The sequence below is a fragment of the Bombina bombina genome, chromosome 3, assembly GCF_027579735.1.
Source record: "Bombina bombina isolate aBomBom1 chromosome 3, aBomBom1.pri, whole genome shotgun sequence".
Classification (NCBI taxonomy): Eukaryota; Metazoa; Chordata; class Amphibia; order Anura; family Bombinatoridae; genus Bombina; species Bombina bombina.
The window spans coordinates 815947791-815973178 of NC_069501.1; the positions used below are offsets into that span (position 1 = coordinate 815947791).

The 25388-nt window shown below is 37.8% G+C and overlaps 1 protein-coding gene across 2 annotated transcripts in view; it reads left to right on the forward strand.

The window, feature by feature from the left end:
- Positions 1–24579, forward strand: part of ADPRHL1 (ADP-ribosylhydrolase like 1) — a 155344-nt gene extending 130765 nt beyond the window's left edge. The window contains exons 7-8 of one of the 2 annotated variants that reach the window (XM_053707760.1): positions 13765–13918; positions 21476–24579. In XM_053707760.1, coding sequence (XP_053563735.1) covers positions 13765–13918; positions 21476–24272 — 2951 coding nt within the window. In that variant the 3' untranslated portion in view covers positions 24273–24579. Of the gene's footprint in view, positions 1–13764; positions 15993–21475 lie in introns of those variants that run through there. The other variant, XM_053707761.1, reaches the window with a different exon arrangement.
- Positions 24580–25388: the final 809 nt, after the last annotated feature.

Below are 25388 nucleotides of genomic sequence, written 5' to 3' on the forward strand. Positions count from 1 at the left end.
CCCCCGACATCACCGCCACTTACCTACACTTATTAACCCCTAATCTGCCGCCCACAATGTCGCTGCCACCTACCTAAACTTATTAACCCCTAATCTGCCGCCCCCACCGTCGCTGCCACCTACATTACACTTATTAACCCCTAATCTGCCGCCCCCAACATCGCCGCCACCTACCTACACTTATTAACCACTAATCTGCCGCCCTCAACGTCGCCGCCACTATACTAAAGTTATTAACCCCTAAACCTAACCCTAAGTCTAACCCTAACACCCCTAACTTTAATATAATTAAAATAAATCTAAATAAAAATTACTATTATTACCTAACTAATTCCTATTTAAAACTAAATACTTACCTGCAAAATAAACCCTAAAATACCTACAATATAACTAATAGTTACATTGTATCTATCTTAGGTTTTATTTTTATTTCACAGGCAAGTTTGTATTTATTTTAACTAGGTAGACTAGTTAGTAAATAGTTATTAACTATTTACTAGCTATCTAGTTAAAATAAATACAAATTTATCTGTAAAATAAAACCTAACCTGTCTTACACTAACACCTAATATTACAATAAAATTAAATAAATGACATTAATTAAATACAATTAACTAAATTACTAAAAAAATAAACACTAAATTAAATAAATAATAATAAAAAAGAAATGATCAAATATTTAAACTAATTACACCTAATCTAATAGCCCTATCAAAATAAAAAAGCCCCCCCAAAATAAAAAACCCTAGCCTACACTAAACTGCCAATGGCTCTTAAAAGGGCCTTTTGCGGGTCATTGCCCCAAAGAAATCTCTTTTACCTGTAAAAAAAATACAGACAACCCCCCAACAGTAAAACCCACCAACCACACAACCAAACCCCCCAAATAAAATCCTATCTAAATAAACCTAAGCTCCCCATTGCCCTGAAAAGGGCATTTGGACGGGCATTGCCCTTAAAAGGGCATTTAGCTCTTTTACATTGCCCAAACCCTAAGCTAAAAATAAAACCCACCCAATAAAACCTTAAAAAACCTAACACTAACCCCTGAAGATCCACTTACAGTTTTTGAAGACCGGACATCCATCCCCATGAAGCCAGGAGAAGTCTTCATCCAAGTGGGCAGAAGTCCTCAACGAAGCCGGGAGAAGTCTTCATCCAAGCGGCAAGAAGTGGTCCTCCAGGTGGGCAGAAGTATTCATGCAGACGGCATCTTCTACCTTCATCCTTCCGACGCGGTGAGGCTCCATCTTCAAGACATCCGGCGCGGAGCATCCTCTTCTGTCGACGGCTACTGAAGAATGCAGGTTCCTTTAAGGGACATCATCCAAGATGGCGTCCCTTGAATTCCAATTGGCTGATAGAATTCTATCAGCCAATCAGAATTAAAGTGAAAAAAATCCTATTGGCTGATGCAATCAGCCAGTAGGATTGAGCTTCAATCCTATTGGCTGATCCAATCAGCCAATAGAATGCAAGCTCAATCCTATTGGCAGATTGCATCAGCAGAAGAGGATGCTCTGCGCCGGATGTCTTGAAGATGGAGCCGCTCCGCGTCGGAAGGATGAAGATAGAAGATGCCGTCTGGATGAAGACTTCTGCCCGCATGGAGGACCACTTCTTGCCGATTGGATGAAGACTTTTCCCGGCTTTGTTGAGGATTTCTGCCTGCTTGGATGAAGACTTCTGCCGGCTTGATGAGGATGGATGTCTGGTCTTCAAAAACTGTAAGTGGATCTTCGAGGGTTAGTGTTAGGTTTTATTAAGGGTTTATTGGGTGGGTTTTATTTTTAGATTAGGGGTTTGGGCACCAAAAAGAGCTAAATGCCCTTTTAAGGGCAATGTCCATCCAAATGCCCTTTTCAGGGCAATGGGGAGCTTAGGCTTTTTAGATAGGATTTTATTTGGGGGGTTTGGTTGTGTGGGTGGTGGTTTTTACTGTTGGGGGGTTGTTTGTATTTTTTTTTACAGGTAAAAGAGCTGATTTCTTTGGGGCAATGCCCTGCAAAAGGCCCTTTTAAGGGCCATTAGCAGTTTAGTTTAGGCTAGGGTTTTTTTAATTTGGGGGGGGGCTTTTTTATTTGGATAGGGCTATTAGATTAGGTGTAATTAGTTAATATTTGATCATTACTTTTTTATTTTGTTTAATTTAGTGGTTTTTTGTAATTTAGTTAATTGTATTTAATTAATGTAATTTATTTAATTGTAGTGTAATGTTAGGTGTTAGTGTAAGACAGGTTAGGTTTTATTTTACAGGTAAATTTGTATTTATTTTAACTAGGTAGTTAGTAAATAGTTAATAACTATTTACTAACTAGTCTACCTAGTTAAAATAAATACAAACTTACCTGTGAAATAAAAATAAAACCTAAGAAAGCTACAATGTAACTATTAGTTATATTGTAGCTAGCTTTGGTTTTATTTTATAGGTAAGTATTTATTTAGTTTTAAATAGGAATAATTTAGGTATTAATTTAAATTTTTATTTGGAATAATTTAAATGATGTTAAAGTTAGTGGGTGTTAGGGTTAGGGTTAGACTTAGGGTTAGGTTTAGGGGTTAATAACTTTAGTATAGTGGCGGCGATTTTGGGGGCAGCAGATTAAGGGTTAATAACAGTAATATAGGTTGTGGCGATTTTAGGGGCAGCAGATTAGGGTTTAATAACATTTAACTAGTGTTTTTGCAACGCTGGATTCCGGGAGTTTAGGGGTTAATATGTTTATTATAGTGGTGGCGATGTCCGGAGCGGCAGATTAGGGGTTAATAATTTTATTTTAGTGTTTGCGATGCAGGAGGGCCTCAGTTTAGGGGTTAATAGGTAGTTTATGGGTGTTAGTGTACTTTGTAGCACTTTAGTTATGAGTTTTATGGTACAGCTTTGTAACATAAAACCCATAACTACTGACTTTCATTTTACGGTACGAATCTTGTAGTTATAGGCTGTATCGCTCACTTTTTGACCGGACAGGCAAACTCGTAATACTGGCACTATGGAAGTCCCATTGAAAAAGGACTTTTTGAAAGCTGCGGTAGTTACGTTGCGTTACGGACAAAAAAGTGTGCTGTACACCTATACCTGCAAAACTCGTAATACCAGCGGTAGTGAAAAAGCATTGTTATGAAGCTTTTTCACTCATAGCGCAAAACTCGTAATCTAGCCACTAGTTAGCCAAAACCTGTCTGTATTTCTATCTGTCTGTGACTGTCTGTCTGTAGCTCATCTATCTATCTATCTATCTATCTATCTATCTATCTATCTATCTATCTATCCATCTATCTATCTATTTGTCTGTTTTTCTTATATCTATATATCTATCTTATCTAGATAGATAGATAGATAGATAGATAGATAGATAGATAGATAGATAGATAGATAGATAGATATATAGATAGATAGATAGATAGATAGATGATAGATAGATAGATAGATGATAGACAGACAGACAGATAGTCTGTGTACTTGAGATATGATATTTCTAAACTTTCAAATCCCGTTGTTTTCTAGCTTATGAAAATTGCATTTTGACTTATGAAGGTTTTATTTTATGGGAACATTAGACTGCTATGATCATCACATGACACTGACAGATTTGTGTGGACTCTAACCCCATTCCTCTTTTTTTTTACTTGTTTATTTGTAAATCAGGTGGTTAGATTGTAGGGGGCCACTGCTGAAATATATCACTGTACTGTTTTTTTTGGACCCTCTTGCATCTATTTTTTCATCTAAACAAACTTTTCCTTGTTTGATCTCATTATGGCTCTCTTTTTGTTCAAGTCTTCCTTTTTTTCTAACACTTTGGTGATTAGCATCAGGAGAAAAGATCCTCATAAAATTATGAAACACCAAGAAGACTATGATAAGATAAGGCTGCTCGGTCAGTATGTTCAAAATGCAAAGTGCAGTACAATTTGCAAGGTTTTTTTATTTCAATGCAGTATTTCAAGTAAACATAGAGACTGTTAATGTAATGAAGCAACTTTGCAATGCAATTGAATTATGTATTACCTCCCCCCCATTCATGTAATTTATATCTGGAAAAAGAGCAATTTCTTTCCTATGGCATGGAGAGTCCACAAAACATTCAAGAGCTGTTAAGTATCCCTTCCCTTTCCCATAACCCCCAGTCATTCTCTTTGCCTTGATTACAGGAGGATGGCGAAGATGGTGTCTGAAGATTTTTTAATCCTTTTATAGGTATTTTTCCCTGCAAGCAAGGATTGGGGTCTAGCTGTCTCCATGTAAATCTCTTTAGTAAACGTAATGGTGGTTATTAGCAGTTAGAAGACGGCGAGGTGATCTTTGCTTAACTTCTAACATTATTTCTACCCCTATTATAGAAAGCCAGGGTTGGTTACTCAGTTTTTTCCTTTCTATATGTCCCTGGTAGAAGTGGAGAAGCTGCCACACCTCCGAAAACAACTCCTGTCTGACAGAGCAGGATCCACAGGTAAGTGCTTTCCCTTCTAGGTTAGAAGGTACTGGCACTATAGGGGTTAAATCCTTGTGGAAAGCATTTGAATACTGTTTTAGGGGCACTGCTTATATGTGAAGGAGGCATCATATTTTATTGGGGCTCAGAGATGGAGAGTGTATGAAGTGTTTGACAGGTGTTTGCTTTAAACTTGTTTGGGCTGTTCCGGTAACAAAGAGGTGATCTTTGCTCTGGGTGTGTCGAGTTTTCTGTGCTAGTGGGATAACAATTTCTGGAGGGGTAAGACCTCAGCAGAGCTGATGGTTTTAGGTGTTTATTTATTAGGTATGTTTTTTACTGCTTCACATAAATAAACCTAATTCTGACATTACAGGTGGAAAGGGTTCTTTCCTACCTCCGGATAAAAAGAATATACCTAAGGGTCGCCAGAATTCTAATTGTTGTTTCTTTTGTAACTTTAAGGGGCAGAAGTCTTCCTCTTCCTCTTCCAAGTCAGATAAATCCAAGTCTTCTTGGAGGTCCAGTCAGCCTTGGAATAGGGGGAAGCAAGCCAAGAAGCCTTCCGTTGATTCTAAAACAACATGAAGGGACCGCCCCCGATCCTGTAGTGGATCAAGTGGGGGGCAGGCTTTCTTTTTTTCATCAGGCTTGGATACGTGATGTTCTAGATCCTTGGGCCATAGATATAGTATTCCACGGTTACAGAATAGGATTCAAATCTTTTCCTCCCAGGGGCAGATTCCACCTGTCAAGGTTATCTGCGAACCAGATAAAGAGAGAGGCCTTCTTAAACTGCTTAAAGGACCTATCATCCTTGGGAGTGATTGTTCCAGTTCCTCTAGAGGAACAGGGTCTAGGATTCTATTCAAATCTATTTGTAGTTCCCAAAAAGGAGAGCACTTTTTGTCCTATCCTGGACATAAAGTGTCTCAACCAATTCCTCAGGGAAACCATCTGTTCTATTCTTCCTTTGGTTCAAAATGGTCAGTTCATTAAGACCATAGATCTGAAGGACGCGTATCTTTACGTTCCCATTTACAGGGATCATTACCAGTATCTAAGGTTTGCCTTCCAGGACAAACATTTCCAGTTTGTTGCCCTTCCTTTTGGCCTTGACTGGGTAGCTCCGCCAAAAGGGGTCCTGCTTCCTCCCTGCCGACTGCAGCTATGCCCGACAGCACTAGTACCCAGGGTCCCACCCTGTGGCAGACTCCAGCTACCAAGACTAGGTAGCTCTTCCAGCGTGTCCTTCCTCTGCCTGGAACAGGCTGCTATATAGCTCAGGATAGTGATTTTAGCTGGAGCTCACCCAAATAACTAGACACACTAGCATTCAGGTTACACAGGAACTGATTTTATTGAAAACACACACTCCTTTTATACAGTCAGCTCATCTTGATAAGACCCTGGACAATCCCAATATTTTCCCGCCATTCCCGCCCCTTCAGACAGCCCGGCACCTCCATAGGAGCCACAGTCCCACATAATCCCAATACATATGGGTGGCGGTTTTGGGGTGATCTCGGTGGAGCGGTGGAACTTCCAGGGTGTCATTTTAAAGCTCTCTGTCCCCAGATGTCACAGTCCAAAAATCAGCATGATTCGTTACTGGGGACCGGAGTTACAGTCCGATGAAGTTATGGGGTTAGGGGTGTCCAAAACCCCCAGTTCCCAAAGGAGCTCCCCTCCGGCAATTCCCCCACCCCTTGTACTCCCCAGGAGCTACTAATCTCCAAAAGAGCGTAGCTCTGGGGCACATGGTTGCTGGAGTGACCTGGGTTAAAGTTAGCGGGTGTTCTGCTGTCCTGTGGCCGACCGTGAGTTCCAGGAGCCTAGCCAGCCTGAGACGGGTTAGGTGGGTATCCATTGTGAGGTGGCCGACCAGGAGTTCCAGGAGCCCGGCCAGCCTAGGAGGGTTTTCCTGGTCATAAACTAACTCTTCTCTGAACACAAAAACAAACCAACACAGAGCAAACAAACAGTCTCCAGAGATGGTGGTTGCTCTTAGGAGCCCAAAAACCTCTCAGAAACAACAGGGGTGAAGTTGTAGGGGGGTGGGGGTAGCCTTAGCCGTCTGATATACGTGACAGGGATGTCCCAGGGTATTGCTGTGGCACCTTATCTAGACGACATCCTAGTTCAAGCGCCATCTTTTCATCTAGCAAAATCTCATACCGAGATGTTGTTGTCTATTCTACATTCCCACTGGGGTGGAAAATGAATCTGGGAAAGAGTTCCCTTGTACCAGATACAAGGGTGTGTTTCTTGGGAACAATCATAGATTCCCTGTCCATGAAGATTTTTCTGACGGACGTGTTTCTGGCCCCTCTCTATCCAGTCTGCTATTCGTCCATCTGTGACTCAATGCATGGAGGTGATTGGACTGATGGTTGCTTCCATGGACATCATTCCTTTTGCTTGGTTCCATCTGAGACCTCTGCAACTATGCAACATGCTCAGTCAATGGAACAGGGGCCACTCAGATCTCTTGCAGAAGATACATTTGGATTCTCTCTCTCTCATGGTGGATTTCACAGGACCATCTGTCTTGGGCACATGCTTCCTGAGGCCTTTCTGGGTGATTGTGACCATGGACACCAGCCTGTTGGACTGGGGAGCGGTTTGAGGTTTCTTAAAAGCACAGGGTCTGTGGATTCCGGAGGAGTAGTCACTTTCAATAACATCTTGGAGTCGAGAGCAATTTCTATGCTTAATTGCTTGGCTTCAACTAGTTTTGGTCCAATTTATCAGATTTCAGTTGGACAACATCCCCTCAGTGGCCTAAATCAACCACCACGGAGGAACTCGGAGTTCCTTGGCAATGAAGGAGGTTACTTGCATTCTCCAGTGGGTGGAGTCTCACAATTGCCATCTCTCTGCCATCCACATACCAGGGCTGGACAACTGGGAGGCGGAGTAGGTAGACTTTTCATCCTGGAGTGTAGGCTCTCCACAAAGAGGTTTTCACAATGATAACTCTCAGGTGGGGGGTTCCGGAGTTATTATTATTTATTATTATTCTTTATTTATGAAGCGCCATCATATTCTGCAGCACTGTCCATGGATACAGTTCATTTAAATAAAACAATAATATAAAACTTGTAAGAGACAGGACAAAATGTACAAACACATACAGGAGGAATTGAGGGCCCTATTCCCGTGGGAACTTACAATCTAGAAAGGTAGGCGGTTAGATGAGGGAAATGTTGTTTGGTAAGAGAAATATTATTGAGTTGGGTGGTAGTGGTAAGCTTATCTGAACAGAAAAGTCTTCAGAGAGCATTTAAAGGAAGAAAGATTAGGGCAAAGCCTGACAGCATGAGGGAGAGTGTTCCAGAGGGTAGGTGCTGCATGACAGAAGTCCTGCAGTCTAGCATGAGAAGAGGTGATAGTCCCAGATTCAAGGAGCAGGTCATTGTTGGATTTTAGTAGGTGGGCTGGAGTATACTTGTTGATTAGAGGGAAGCGGTGTTGGTGAGCGCTTTGTATGCAAGGGAGAGAATTTTGAATTTCATTCTGCTGTGAATGGGGAGCCAATGAATGGACTTGCAGAGAGGTTCAGCAGATAACGAGCGACAGGAAAGGTGGATCTGCCTGGCAGAGGCATTTAGGATGGATTAAAGGGGGGAGAGGCGGGAAAGAGGAAGGCCAGTAAGTAGGTTATTGCAGTAGTCAAGTCGGGAAATAACAAGGGAGTGGATTATTTGCTTTGTGGTGTTAGCACACAGAAAAGGCAAAATCTTGGAAATATTGCGTAGATGGTTGCGGCAGGATGTAGAAAGCGATTGCATATGGAGGACGAAGGATAGATTTTGAGTAAAGTGTAACTCGGCGTAGAGCTTGAGGGGGGGATAAGAAGGAGCTCAGTCTTGGACATGTTAATGTTTAGGTGGTGAGAGGCCATCCAGGAAGAAATACCAGATAAGCAGTCGCTGACATGAGAGAGGACAGAGTGAGAGAGAGCAGGGGTGGAGAGGTATATATGGGTGTCATCAGCATAGAGGTGATATTTGAAGCCATAACTGTTGATAAGTTTACCCAGCGAAGAAGTATAAATGGAGAAGAGTAGAGGACCCAGAACAGATCCTTGAGATACTCCAACAGACAGAGGCATTGGAGAGGAGGAGTCAACGGCAAATGACAGAGAAAATCTGTGGGAGAAAGATAGGAGTGAATCCAGGAAAGAGCGGTGTCACAGAGGCCAAAAGAGCTAAGGGTCTGTAGGAGGGGGGGGGGGGGTGGTCAACTGTGTCGAAGGCAGCTGAGAGGTCAAGTAAGATGAGTATAGAGTAGTGGCCAATATTTTTAGCAGAGAGAAGATCGTTTGTAACCTTGGTGAGGGCAGTCTCAGTTGAGTGTTTGGGGCAGAATCCGGATTGCAGGGGGTAAAGCAAGGAGTTGGCGGACAGGAAGTGGGTTAGGTGATTGTAAACTAGTTTTTCAAGGAGTTTTGGAGTTAGTGGAAGCAGTGATATGGGGAGGTAGCTTTCAGGAGAATTAGGGTCGAGGGAGGGAGTGACTTTTGCGAGTTTGAAAGAAGATGGGAATGAGCCGGTAGAGAGAGATAGGTTGAAGATGTGGGTAAGAACAGGAGTGAGGGTGGAAGATAGGGAGGGTATTAGATGGGAAGGGATAGGGTTGAATGGACAGGTAGTGAGGCGAGAGGAAGATAGTAAGGAAGAAACTTCATTCTCAGTGGCTGGATGGAAGATGCAGAGGGTGGCAGAGGGAGTAACTGGGCCTGTTGTTGGAATATTGCAGGTTGGTGTTGGGATGTCACTTTGGATAGTACGTGTTTTGTTTAAAAAGTAGTCTGCCAGGTCTTGAGCACTAAAGACAGACGGGGGGATGGAGCAGGTAGGTAGAGGAGAGAGTTAAAGATGGAAATGACTGCCACTTTAAGGGAGAGGGGGGAGAACAGGCAAATACAGTGGACTTCAAAGGAGGAGAAGGAGAGAGATGGGATTGGAGGTAGGTACTGATAAGTGCAGGAGGGGGGGAGCAGGATCCCAACACCGCCACCTTGTTTCTCACCTGGCCTGGGGGTATGGCTAAAGTGAAGACCACCATGTGTGAGAGCAGCAGTGGAAACGGTGTCAGAAGAAGATAGCCAGGTTTTGGAAATTGCAAAATGGTGAAAGCATTTGAAATAAACATGAATAAAGTGAAAGGAGTGTGTGCGTATGGGATGCATTGGATGGAAATGAGGTTATGTGTGTTGCTTTTATTAAAGTTTCTATGAGGAGTGCGTGATTGGGTAATGGTGGGAATAAGGATGGGCCCAGGATTCGGAGAGATGTCACCTGATGCTAATAGCAGCAAGATGGAAAGTAAAAATAGGTGAGAATGAGATTTATAGCAGTGGGGGTATTTCTGTGAGGTGGTGCAGTTCAGTGACATATATTTTAAAATAGAAAGTAGTTTATGAGAGCTAAGGTAAGGAGAGGGAAGGAGAGAGGGGCCTATATAAACTGCATGTGGAGAAGGGTAAGGTATAAGCATGTGAGAATGCCTGTGGAATAGGCATGAGACTGTTGTAAGGAAAAGCAGTCCAGAAAACATAGTAGAATATTAATTGCAAAAGATTGTTTTTTAAATGAAAATATTTAGCTTGCCTCAAATCTTCTTCAAATCTTGTTCAATTATTGTCTAATTCTTAGTGCTGCCCCTTAAAGATGGTCACTTAGACAGATGGGAGCTTAAAGAGATGGAATGCTCTGCAAACGCTCAGACCCCAGCAAACGCTACCCCTTAGCTGGTCTGAAATTTATAGGGCTTTGGTTTTGATGGCGTCTCATCAAAACGCCAAGCTTCCAAATTACGGTTCAAGGTCAAGAGATCCTCAAGCCGTTCTGGTAGATGCTCTAGCGGTTCCTTGGAGCTTCAATCTAGCATACATGTTTCCTCTGTTTGCGTTGCTTCCACGAGTAATTGCTTGCATCAAACAGAAGAGAGCTTCTGTGATTCTAATAGCTACCGCATGGCCTTGCAGGATCTGGTTCACGGATCTAGTAATGATGTCATCTCTTCCGTCATGGAGGTTACCTTTCAGGAAGGACCTTCTACTTCAGGGTCCCTTTCTTCATCCAAATCTAGTTTTTCTGAAGCTGACTGCTTGGAGATTGAACTTTTAAGTTTGGCTAGATGTGGCTTCTCTGAGAAAGTCATAGATACTATGCTTCAGGCTAGTAAACCGGTTACTCGCAGAATTTACCAAAGGGTATGGTGTAAATAACTTCATTGGTGTGATTCAAAGGGTTTTTATTGGAACAAAGTAAGGGTTCCTCCAATTTTGGCTTTTCTTCAGGAGGGCCTGGAGAAGGGTTTGTCAGTCAGTACTTTGAAGGGTCAGATTTCTGTACTGTCTATTCTTTTGCATAAACGTCTGGCACTTCTGCCAGATATTCAGTCTATTGTTCAGGCCTTGGTCAGAATCAGGCCTGTGTTTAAATCTGTTGCTCCCCCTTGGAGCCTTAACCTTGCTCTTAAAGTTTTGCAGCAGGCTCCGTTTGAGCCGATGCAATCTGTTAATATTAAATTACTATCTTGGAAGGTTTCATTTCTTTTTGCTATTTCTTCTGCTTGCAGAGTTTCTGAACTTTTGGATCTGCAGTGTGATTCCCCTTACCTTATTTTTCATGCTGATAAGGCCCTCCTTCGTACTAAGCTGGGGTTTCTCCCTAAGGTAGTGTCGGATCGCAACCCAGAAGGAATGTCTTTTGAATAACTTGGATGTTGTGCGTACTCTTAAATTTTATCTTCAAGCAACTAAGAATTTTCAGGCAGTCTTCTGCCCTGTTTATTGTTTTCTCTGGCAAATGTAGGGGTCAGAAGGCCACTCCTACTTCTCGTTCTCTCTGGTTGAGAAGTGTTATCCGTTTAGCTTATAAGACAGCTGGACAGCAGCCTCCTGAGAGAATTACGGCTCATTCCACTAGAGCTGTTTTATCTTCATGGGCTTTAAAAAAATGAAGCTTCTGTGGAGCAAATCTGCAAGGTGGCCACTTTGTCCTCCATACATACTTTTTGCTTCTTTTGGGAGAAAAGTTCTTCAAGCGGTGGTGCCTTCAGTTTAGGGCCGCCTGTCTTAATCTCCCTCCCTATTCATTCTGTGTCCTCTAGCTTGGGTATTGGTTCCCACTAGTAATTAGGATGTTTTGTGAACTCTCCATGCCATAGGAAAGAAAACAAAATTTATGCTTATCTGATCAATTTCTTTCTTTCCTGGCATGGAGAGTCCACGACCCGCCCTTATTCAAATTAAGATGGCAGTTTTTTGTATACAGGGAGTGCAGAATTATTAGGCAAGTTGTATTTTTGAGGATTAATTTTATTATTGAACAACAACCATGTTCTCAATGAACCCAAAAAACTCATTAATATCAAAGCTGAATAGTTTTGGAAGTAGTTTTTAGTTTGTTTTTAGTTATAGCTATTTTAGGGGGATATCTGTGGATGCAGGTGACTATTACTGTGCATAATTATTAGGCAACTTAACAAAAAACAAATATATACCCATTTCAATTATTTATTTTTACCAGTGAAACCAATATAACATTTCAACATTCACAAATATACATTTCTGACATTCAAAAACAAAACAAAAACAAATCAGTGACCAATATAGCCACCTTTCTTTGCAAGGACACTCAAAAGCCTGCCATCCATGGATTCTGTCAGTGTTTTGATCTGTTCACCATCAACATTGCGTGCAGCAGCAACGACAGCCTCCCAGACACTGTTCAGAGAGGTGTACTGTTTTCCCTCCTTGTAAATCTCACATTTGATGATGGACCACAGGTTCTCAATGGGGTTCAGATCAGGTGAACAAGGAGGCCATGTCATTAGATTTTCTTCTTTTATACCCTTTCTTGCCAGCCACGCTGTGGAGTACTTGGACGCGTGTGATGGAGCATTGTCCTGCATGAAAATCATGTTTTTCTTGAAGGATGCAGACTTCTTCCTGTACCACTGCTTGAAGAAGGTGTCTTCCAGAAACTGGCAGTAGGACTGGGAGTTGAGCTTGACTCCATCCTCAACCCGAAAAGGCCCCACAAGCTCATCTTTGATGATACCAGCCCAAACCAGTACTCCACCTATACCTTGCTGGCGTCTGAGTCGGACTGGAGCTCTCTGCCCTTTACCAATCCAGCCACGGGCCCATCCATCTGGCCCATCAAGACTCACTCTCATTTCATCAGTCCATAAAACCTTAGAAAAATCAGTCTTGAGATATTTCTTGGTCCAGTCTTGACGTTTCAGCTTGTGTGTCTTGTTCAATGGTGGTCGTCTTTCAGCCTTTCTTACCTTAGCCATGTCTCTGAGTATTGCACACCTTGTGCTTTTGGGCACTCCAGTGATGTTGCAGCTCTGAAATATGGCCAAACTGGTGGCAAGTGGCATCTTGGCAGCTGCACGCTTGACTTTTCTCAGTTCATGGGCAGTTATTTTGCGCCTTGGTTTTTCCACACGCTTCTTGCGACCCTGTTGACTATTTTGAATGAAACGCTTGATTGTTCGATGATCACGCTTCAGAAGCTTTGCAATTTTAAGAGTGCTGCATCCCTCTGCAAGATATCTCACTATTTTTGACTTTTCTGAGCCTGTCAAGTCCTTCTTTTGACCCATTTTGCCAAAGGAAAGGAAGTTGCCTAATAATTATGCACACCTGATATAGGGTGTTGATGTCATTAGACCACACCCCTTCTCATTACAGAGATGCACATCACCTAATATGCTTAATTGGTAGTAGGCTTTCGAGCCTATACAGCTTGGAGTAAGACAACATGCATAAAGAGGATGATGTGGTCAAAATACTCATTTGCCTAATAATTCTGCACACAGTGTAGTCCTCAGGCACCTCTATACCCTTGTGTTATCTTCTTTTTCCGTTTCACTTCGGCCGGATGACTGGGGGTTATGGGTAAGGCAAGTGATACTTAACAGCTCTGCTGGGTTGCTCTTTGCCTCCTCCTGCTGGACAGGACTGAATATCCCACTTGTTATTAGAATGTTTTGTGGACACTCCATGCCCGGAAAGAAAGAAATTTATCATGTAAGCATACATTTTGTTTTCTAATCCTCAGAACTTGAAAGGCGCTCTGCTGCCTTCTCAATGATAACCATGCTACATATCCATCCCTAACTGGCTTTATCAAATGACAACTGCTAGGTGTACAAAACACTGAGCTGGTCCTCCACATAACTTCCTGCCCCAGAAGCTGAACTGACACAGCCTTCATAAAGCCACAGATATATAGATAAATAGATAAATATTTCATGGAAAATAAAGCTTCACATTTTTACACAATTTTGTTTGTTACAGGAGAAAGTGGTGCCACTGGATCTATTGCCGGTTGTCTCTATGGACTGCTGTATGGACTAAACAATATACCAAAGGGCCTATATCAGGAACTTGAGTTAAAAGAAAAACTTGAACAATTGGGAGAAAAACTCTATCAAGTATCTACAAAGGAAAAGTAAAAAGTTTATATTTCTTAAATATAACCGAAAATACTTTGGATGGTCATCTAATAGTAGTAGATAAATAACACAAGGACACAGTTTCTGATAGTGATACTGATCCAGTCTATTATCTGTTTCTAGTTATTTTTTATATTTTTAGTGTTACTTTACTGAAAATCTATGAGAAAAACAGATACACTCATACAACACACTTATTTGAGAATTCATCTTGCTACACTCATTATAAAGCAAAGTAACAAAAACAAAATAAATTAGTAGTAGTAACTCCTTTCCTTGCCTATGAAAATTTCCTGATATCCATTAGAATGGGCTAACATTAGAATCTTCTACAGTGGCCAACTTATTATTTGTGTTTTTCCCCCACTTTTCCACCCTTTATTTATTTGTAGAACACACACAAAGCTAAATACACAATGTTGTCTGTCCTGAAAAGCAGACTGTCCGGCTTTAAGTTGCTTTATTTTTAACTGACTATCCGAGATTAGAAACAGATCATTTTAAACAGCATGCCAGCTTGTTATTATTCTAATCACAGGTCTGCTGTTTTTGTTTAGTAATTGACTTAGACTGGTTTTCCAGTCATTGACTTGACAACTGACTTGTATGTAAAGAATAATCTGCTGGGAGATTTTCTCCAACTTGCTTTAAGGTGCATCTTTAAGGTGCATCCTTTTAGCACTATAAATAGAACCCAATGTTTTGTAGGGTCACCTCTGCTCCTTAGTTTGTATTCAGTCTTGTGTTCTACCAATAAATGAAACAGTATTTTTAAATGTAATGAAATATTATTTATTTATATACACAGAACAAAAACACGGCACACACACACATCAATGACAGTTTTTAGAATATTTCTATTAATATTCTGCAAGACAGATATACTGTAGCTGTCAATGACTGGAAGCAAATGTGACTTCTGAATTTGGCCAAAAGCATTTCCTGTAAAACAAACAAACAAAAAAAAACAATAGGTAAAAGGTATTGCGTTCAGTATTAATTTTTTTTTTTAGAAATTTTAAAACAAATTCATGAAACCACATCAATGCTATTTCTTATGCATGCACATCAACGTTGTGTTATGAAAATGCTGTCTTGTTGGCAACAATTGTTTGTGATTGTACTGATTTTGTATACACTAGTAGTTGTTAAAAGTGTTAATGATGGCGTGAGTTTGTAATTTTATACATGGTTATGGCCAATATGCATATATGATGCATTTCCATAAGGATATATCACACAGCATGCAAACAGATTATTTATACAAATTGACAAGCATATGATGAAATCCAGTTTTCTAAAAGTAAGCAGAATGCACCATTCATATATGCTAAATTTGTATGTAATTATATGTTATTACCATCAAAAAAGTAAAATATTAACATGTGTATTCTTTATACAGACAATATTCTCTCCACTTCCAGTGATTTTTTTCACCATAGTGTTTAATCAATTGTACATATTTTGTTAACTATCCCTGAATGTAATATTCTCTCTTGCAAATGCATTGTTGCATGTAGAATGTTATGTGAAGTGTTTGAGAATTGATCAGCTGTCCGTATGCAAATGCAATTAAGTTTATCCCTAACATTTTAAATTTGATTTAATTTAACATTTGCCTGAAATGCCAGTGAATAAAATAAGCTTTTATTTTAAATGTCTGCTGTGAAAGTCTGAAACCTATAGGTGCAATCAAACATAATTCTCTTACATTTTTCTTTTTTTTTTATGAAAAATCCGAACATACCGATATTTTGTTTGCCTTTGTTATTACAACATGATTAAAGAATGGATATTGTTTATTAATTACATATTTCCCCTAGAGACATTAAATTAATATTTGTTGATATTTTAATACAAGCCATTACATGATTTCTTGTTCTTAATGCCCTTAACTACTGAATTTTGATTAGGCAATGATAAAAAAAAATATCTAATCAATGATGATGCTAAAATAAATAATTATTACAGATACAAATATAACAATTATTAAAATTAATGAAAGCATTTATTAAAGGTACATTTAAGGGAAAAAGCTCTATGTTAAAAGAACGGTCTATTTTTCAATGAGATGCCTCATAAGTACAAATTACTTTGAAGGTGATCATTGGACTAGATCATTTTTTTTGTATAATTTTGTTTTAATGAATATTATTTTCAAAAGATTGCATCTTTAGGTAGTTCTGAATTTTTTTTTTATCATTCAGATTAATAATGATCAATGTCAATATAATGCATAATGATTATTTTTTCTAGACATGATTATAATTAGTTGTTTTCATTATTAAAATAAATAAATTTAAAAAAATACTTTGCTATGTGTGTGCAATATGATTGCCTAGTTATTAAGAATGACATTGGTCTTGTGCATGAACCCCCAACAAATTGTGGCTATGTTTTGTTTATTCGTTTAAAAAAAAATGTAATATTGAAGGGACATTAAACAAAAAAATGATAAATTATATATATATATATATATATAAAACACTTTGCAATACACTTGTATTATTTATTTTGTCCCCTTTTCTTTTAATTCCATTCTGAAATTGTGAGCTTTTCAGTTCCTGTTAGAATGGAAGTGCAGAACACTGCTGTGTTATATTCCACACAGCCATTGGCTGCACATTCTAGTGACCTATCTATAACTGTCTCTAATTGGCTACAGCAGAGAAGGTAACCTAAGTTACAACATGGCATCTCCCATTGTTATATCAACACTAAAACTTTACACTTATTTTGTCACTATTTAAACAGCTAATGAAACTTTAAAAAAGACATCTACATGTTATTCTCAAACTAATATTTTCTTTGAATGCCTCATTCTATCTAGCATTTATTTAGTGTTTAATGTCCCTTTAAGATAACTGCTTGATTGCCTTTAGCATTTCTTAGGATATAATTTGAATTATTTAATTGAATACAATTGATAAATGATAAATGTGTACAACAATTTTTAATGCAAATAATTGCCTATAGGAAAACTACAAAGCAGAATGGTGAACAAACAAAAAATTTAATTTTTCAAATTTCATATAGTTTATATCAGTATGTTGGTGTAAACTAAATGAAACAATCCTTAAATATATTCAACATAAGATTGCAAAACTGCTTTTATGTATATGTCTATATATGTATTTGATTTTAACTTATACATTTAAGTGTCAATTTTTAATCCAGAAAAGATAATCTGAAAGCAGTGAACTTGAAGAATCTGCCCTATAGTGGGTAAAATCTTGCACATAAAATGAATCAACATTAGAAATATCATAATTTTAATTTTTCCTTTAATTTCATAAGCTGGTCATGAGAGAAAGAAAAAAATACACAATGTTGTGCTAACTTAAAGGGACACTGAACCCAAATTTTTTCTTTCGTGATTCAGATAGAGCATGCAATTTTAAGCAACTTTCTAATTTACTCCTATTATCAAATTTTCTTCATTCTCTTGGTATCTTTATTTGAAATGCAAGAATGTAAGTTTAGATGCCGGCCCATTTGTGGTGAACACACTGTGTTGTTCTTGTTGATTGGTGGATAAATTCACCCACCAATAAACAAGTGCTTTCCATGGTCCTGAACCACAAAAAATAGCTTAGATGCCTTCTTTTTCAAATAAAGAAAGCAAGAGAAAGAAGAAAAATTTAAAGTTGCTTAAATTTGCATGCTCTATCTGAATCATGAAAGAAAAAAATTGGGTTCAGTGTCCCTTTAAGTGCACCCTTTTCATTACTAAGCTCATGTGCATTAACTTGTGATTACTGAATCTTATCTTCTGAATACTTATGACAAATTCATAAATCACATTGATGCAACTACATACATTTCACCTTAATAATTTGAAAATATTTATACTTTGATATGTTATCCGGGAGCTGACCAATCATGGAATATATTTAAATAAATCTCAAAATTTTGGCAAAATTTATAGAAGTTAGGAATAAGCGCCATTTTATATATTTTAGAAATACATTTTTTTCCATGATAATAAATTAGACCATGTAATTTTATTCATCAATACAGCCCTTTTAGTTCCTCAGCATCTTAAACTCCGAGTGGGAGGAGTTTATTATTAATGAGCTAAGTGTAACAAACCCCAATTTAAATATCTAAAGATTAATGGCACAGTGTGGTTTCCCTCTCTCTATTAAGGGCCACTGTCTGGCAGTCACATAGGGACCCTTTTGCTATTTTATAATCATTCTGCAGTTTTGCATTTTCCTGTGTTATAATCCCATTTATTGATCTGTATATTATGAAAATATTCTAATAAGGACAATTTTTACATCTTAGTTATATGACGGCCAAATCACATTTAGTGGCTAGCACTGTTGTGTTTTAAGTCCCAAGACCTGACACTATAATCATATGGCTCAGTAACAGAAAAAATAAATTTGCCTAGATATAATTGTCACCAGATAAATTGGTATTGAGTCAAAATAAATATATTATTGTATAGCATATAATCAAGTGTATCATACGTTATTTGTCTAATTTTACTTGTTAGAGTACCGGTTTTCCTGTTTTCATAAAATGACATACCAATTTATTTTCACAATTAGTAGTCAGATACAAATAGCATTTAAGTGCAAATCTAATACAAGACAGCATTGGCTAATACAGCTTTTCTTAAAACACAAACACATTATTGATGGTCATTCTTAATTATTTTTTTTTAAATTTTGAAAAAGAAAGATCATTATACACTCAGATTTGTTACATGAACTTACATTCCACATAATATCACAAATCAGATATCATTTGCATTGCATTAATAATTTATTTATTTACATTTTATCAACTCACCCATTTACACTAAGTCTTTCCTATCTCACCATCCCTAATTAAGGGCTAGATTACATGTGGAGCACTAATTTATCGAGCACCCACAAACAAGAAAATTATCCCGTTGAGGGAACGCAATAAAAAAACAGCCATTACAAGTGGCTGGTTATTGCTATGGCGAGCTTAGAGTAGCAATTAGCACTCCAAAAAATTAACCAGAGATCAGATCTCTGGTTAATTTTCTAAAAGTCCCCTAATTGGCCCCAAATTTCAATATAGTAATCTTTATTAAAAAAAATAAAAATGGTAGCATATTTATTTTTTAATTAAGTAACTGCAAAAAGCAATTATAAGGGTCTAAAAGTGGTGGCTAAAAAAAAGACACAGAAAAGTGCTTTTACACAGCGTCCTATGTGAACTGTGTGTTCCCTGTAAATATATGTATATGAATATAAACATATATATATATATATATATATATATATATATATATATATATATATATATATATATATATATATACGTGTTAATATGTGTATATACACTTATAAACACATAAATATATACAGTATGTATATAATCATATACATATTTAAAATTCCTGCTCTTCGCTGCGCTAGTTCTCATGCAATGTTTGATGGCATAAGAACGTGGCTCCCATTGGAGCCTATGGAAGCGCGCTCTCACATTGCACCTCACTTGTAATACCAGTGCACATTTGCATGCGCTGGTATTGCTCAGTTGAGCGCAAATATTGCTTTCACCTAAGCAATATTTTGCACTCAACTCGTAATCTGACCCTAAATGTGGTTACATATCAGTACAAAAACATAGACTTTGTCACCTGTTTAGCAACTGAGAATATTTTTTCTAAGGTTAATTAATCTAAAACATAAAAACATGGTGGCACCTCATAGTGCAATATTGTTAGCTTCAATAGTTCTTATTAGACAATTAGAAAAGTGCTCAAATAGATGAACACCAGCAAGATGTAAATCAGGCAGGCTGCTGAACCCTTAGAGTTCCCCATGGCACGGCTGCTGCTGGAAAATGTATTCTCACCTCCAAGTCACTTCTCACATTCAGCACTGCGTAAGCAGAACTCCCCATAGCACGGCTGGTCTGGTGTGTCTCTTTGCCCCCAAGCCACTTCTCACATCTAGTGCGGCACACAAAGAATGGACCCACCCCCAACCAATAATTCACCACCATGCTAGATAAGGGCTGTGCAGCATCTCAAACATAGAGAAACGTGTGCGGTCAGTGGTGGTTCTATGGAGGTGCTGAGGGGTGCTATCCACCTCCAAATGCACATATAGCACCATTTTGACCTGGAAGGCTCTATATAGTATGTGAGGTGTGTCTTGTTAGCACCCCAAATATTAATTTCTAGCATATAAGTTATGGTCAACTCCAAGGTCCAAGTAATAAAACTAAACGGGTCAAATAAAATGGATTTATCAAAAAGAATAAAATATATGCTACTTGTTCCTCGGACCTCCAAACATTTCATTATGCACATTAAATTGCAAAAAGAGCCCGTATAGAAAACCTAATATAGCCAATCCTCAGCATTGCCCAGAGTTAACTATTTCCTGAATGAAAGTAATCAGTCAATTGATCTTCTTTTCTAGATCTTACATAGCACAACAATCATCAGTTGTAGTTACACAATTGTAATGGTGATATAAATTACAGTCAAACTCCACACACAAGCGCTCACACACATACACGCATACATGCACACACCAACACCCACACAGACACACATACAAATGCTTGAAAACATGGATACAAACAGTCATATAAAAGCTCACAAACACATATTCAAATACATATACAGTATATGCTGCAAAATAATGTGACGTAACAAAGCAACTAATCAGTTATTTTTACTATTCCTTTTATAACTTACAAGGTTTCATTACATTGGTTTTGAAAAGCTTTTGTGTCACATATCTCATAAATATTCCAATAAAAAATACTTATAATACAATAATTTTTGTATCTAGCTATAAGCCTATAACAAATACAAATAAAGATTTGTGCTAAAGGTGTAGTTTAACATCCCGTCCCAAATTTGGAAGGTACCACATCCTGGAGTGGGGGTGGGGGGAACCATGGATAGGTTGGTTCCCAGTGGCAGTTGCAGCACCCGGGAAAGATATTGGAATATAGCATTGAGGCGCCCGGGAACGATATTCGAAAAGAGCAATCTTTTCCACTACCTGCCCCGGGTACCGCAACCACCGCTGGGAACCTATCCATGGTCCCCTCCCATTACCTTTTCTTGATCGCTCTGTTCCAATATCATTCCCGGGTGCCACTGCCACCACCGCTGGGAACCTATGCATGGTCTCCCCCCCACGGCAGGATGTGGCACCTTCCAAATTTGGAACGCTAAACTATACCTTTTCCAAATTTGTGTTGTTACTACTAAGTAATTGCACTAAACTATTGATGCATTTATACATTTTAAGTAAATATTTTATAAGAGCCTTTCAAAAACGCAAGTTAAGATTTACTATATGAATGTTTTAATATAGTTACTAATAATTTCATTTCATATGTATATCATTTATATCATCAAGTCACTTAGTTCAAAATTGTTTACAAAAAATAAACTAAGCAAGGGTGATTTTGGCAGAATAAAAGAATTAGCTATATTAATTGAATGTCAAATACTTTTCCAGACTGATAGAATATAACTGCTAACAACTGAATTTAATTTAACTAAAGTCTACAAGAGCCATTCATTCTCTTTTATACAGCACCATAAAGTCAGTGTTTAATGGTGAAAGGATGTCCATGGACCCACTTCTCCTGAAGAAGAAGGTTAACAAGACTGGGAACCCATGGCAGTATGCAATTCTTAATAGTTTGCTGCTTTACATCACAGAACTGACTGGTGGAAATATCAAAAGCACACAAAAATCACATATTAGGATCCAAGATGGCAAACTAAAAGTTAATAATCAAGAAGCAACTTTCATCAAAAATATTAGACGGCCTACTCGATTTCAGCTATTGCAATCCAGATTTATGAATCCAAGACATGTTCCTCCAATGAAAAGGACAAGAGAAGTAGGAAAATTATCATTTAATGAAAAACCATTGGCAAATAAGGGTTCTGCAAGTAGTCTAATCAAGAAATTTGAGTCTTCTACAGAAAAAAATGAGAACAGAGAAGGAAAGGAATTGTCCTTGAATAATGAAAAGAACAAATTGAATAAAACTACTGTAAAAAATACAGTAAAAACTATTATAAATAAATTTATAACTGCAGAGCAAAAGGAAAATGTGAACACCTTTCCACACTCAAGAGGAAATAATGTTATAAGAGGTCATCCCAAAATACTCAACAGAAATTCAGTTATTTCATCTTTAATAGAAAAGTTTGACCAAAATCCAGACATCTGTTCTGTAAGAGAAATTAAGCCAGCCTTACCCTTTAAAGAGAGAGTAAAAAACCTTAAACAAGCAGAGGTTAAAGTATTTCACATTACAACAATGGTTGCAACATGTTTTAATCAGCCAATATGTGTACAAACATGCTTAATATATGAAGCCATGCCTGTCTGTGCAATTGCATCTCTAATAGAAAGGAATGTGGCCTGGTCCATCTGTACCACTATCAACAGAAAGATTCAAATCTATTACTTTGAATCTCATAAATCAGCTTTCAGCAAGATTGCTCTAGCTGAACAGAATGGAAAATATGGTGTAAATGAGAAAACTATTTCTTTAGAATATGGTAGCAATGAGCAAACTGTTCCTTTAGAATCTCATGTAAATCAGCAAAGTGTCCCTTTAGAAATTAGTGGAAAGGAGAAAACTGTTCCATTAAAAATAGAAAATATAAGTGATAAGATAAATAATAATACAAACAATGATTTCAATCATATTCACAATCAGGACACAAGAAACCAAATAGATAACACAAAAAGAAAATCAAAAGAAAAAATTAAAGAAAAGGGAGCAGATGACCTAATAGTTCACCACTTAATAACAGGCAATGATAGTATAGGTTTGTTAAAAGGTATTCAAAGCAAAGCAACAGATGATTCGATGGTTGAAGTCAGTGACCATGAACACCAGTGGAATATAGAAAATAAACAGCATGATAGCAGTCACAATACTCAAATTTATTATGACATCAATAAGAAAAAACTTAAACCTAAAAATAAATTAAAATGTAAAACACCTGACAATGGACAGTTTTCTACAAGTGAAAATAGTTTAGCAGAAAACAGTGAGAATAGGCAAGTCAGTAATTCTGAGCAAATTAAAGATTCACAAGTTTGTAGTGAGAACTATGAGAGCAAAGAATCTGAAGAAAAATGTCAGAAGGACAATTTTATGATTATCAAATTTCCAAATTTCACTGATATGCAACAAACGCCAAAATGCAATAAAATAAAAGATATCATTCCTACTGTAGCTACAAACATCAAGGAACATAATTTGGACTCAATGGCATGTGATCATAATACGACGAATACTGACATAAAACATATTTCCAGCTTGAGAGATGGTCTAAAAAGCAGATCTCAACACTTATCAGAGAAGGACCACCTGGAAACTGGTATTGTGAAGGGAGACTGCAAACGTTCCAGTAATAAATTTGAAACCAAATATGGCATACAGTGTGTGTTGTCTGAATACTCTACAGAAAAAGGGGTACTTGGAGATGTTTCTTCCTCTATTGATTTAAAAAATGAAAGTGTCACTATACCAGAGTCTTGTGAAGCACCTACAAATATGGAGGTCAAACATCCATCATTGTCAGGTCCTAACTCAAAGGGTTTTAAGAAATATAAACCATTAGCAGAATCTGTTTTTAGTCAACAAAAGCCAAAACATCTTGAAAAGCAAAGCATAAAGCATGAGGCTGTGATGCACCAAAAAGAGCAAAAAGATATAAAGATATCTGCTACAAATGAAGTAAAACATCTAACACTGATTAATTCTGACTGTGCAGCTTTAAATACATTGTGTGAACCATTAGCTGAAGCTAAAATAAGCTGTTATCAACAAAATGTAAAATCTCAAGAGTCCATGGTGGACCGAAAAGTTGAGAAAAATAGTAGCAAATCTGCTGGTGTGGATGCCAGAAATTTTTCATTGTCTGCAAAGGATGATTTAATGATGAGTTGTGAACCAGAATCTAAATCTATAAAAGAATATTGTCAACAAAAGCTAAAGTCTAAGGACAGACATAGCATAAAATCTGAGGATGAGGTGCACAAAAAATCTGAGCTCCATGAACCAAGAAGTCAGGAAGAAGCGATGCAAAGCACTCATTTAGAAAGCAAGTGCAATGTAGCAGGACATAGTAGAAGCTCCAAGTACCAAATTCCTGTACTAAAATATCTGACCTATAATGATGATGATGAATTCACACCATCTGATACACAGAGCACCAAAGAACAGAAAACAAAATATACCACCAAAGCTGAACTTTCTAAGTATAAAGTAAAAAGCTACAAGGACAATGAAATGTCATCAAAACAATTCTTTAAACCCTTAGTTATAAGAGCAAGTGATACTTTTAAACATTACACTTGATGTTACTGTAGAAATTGGTTTCCAAATAGGGACTGAAGCTATTTAATCCAGACCAATAATCATAATGAATGTAAAATTATTATTATTTACTAATTAGCAAGAAGCGTCATGGAGAGCTAGAACTGAGCAATAATATAACAATCCACCACCAGACAGAGAGAAAATGACATTTCAGCATGAAGTATTATGTATTAGTATATATACAGGGCCTGAAAGACAAATGGTAATATAAAGGCTATGTGATTATATTGAATATGAACCTTGTAATATTTTGTAAAAATAAAATCCAGTTCAGCTTTTCAAGTTACATGCATTTGATTTCATATGTGGCTTTCTTAACCTCATAATCATTGTCACCTTGTTAACGTCATTTAATAACAAGATTTAGTCTGACCCAACAACTCTGTTGTAACACAGACATCTGTAACACATACCACAATTTTTTTAATGATGGCAAAACATTTGGCTAGATTACGAGTTTTGAGTTAGGCTTAAAAAGCAGCGTTGGCCGGTCCTAACGCTGCTTTTTAACGCCCGCTGGTATTATGAGTCTTGCAGGTACAGGTGTACTGCTCACTTTTAATAATTATATAAAAACTATTGTACCTAGTTAAAATAAATACAAACTTGCCTGTAAAATAAAAATAAACCCTAAGCTAGATACAATGTAACTATTAGTTATCTTGTAGCTAGCTTAGGGTTTATTTTACATTTAAGTATTTAGTTTTAAATAGGAATTATTTAGTTATTAATAGTAATTTTATTTAGATTATTTTAAATTATATTTAAGTTAGGGGGTGTTAGGGTTAGGGTTAGACTTAGGTTTAGGGGATATACATTTAACATAGTGGCGGTGACGTTGGGGGCGGCAGATTAGGGGTTAATAAGTGTAGGTAGGTGGCAACGACATTGGGGGGCCGGCAGATTAGGGGTTAATAAATATTAGGTAGGTGTCGGCGATGTTGGGGGCAGCAGATTAGGGGTTCATAGCTATAATGTAGGTGGCGGCGATGTCCAGAGCGGCAGATTAGGGGTTAATAAGTGTAAGATTAGGGGTGTTTAGACTCTGGGTTCATGTTAGGGTGTTAGGTGTAAACGTAAATTGTATTTCCCCAT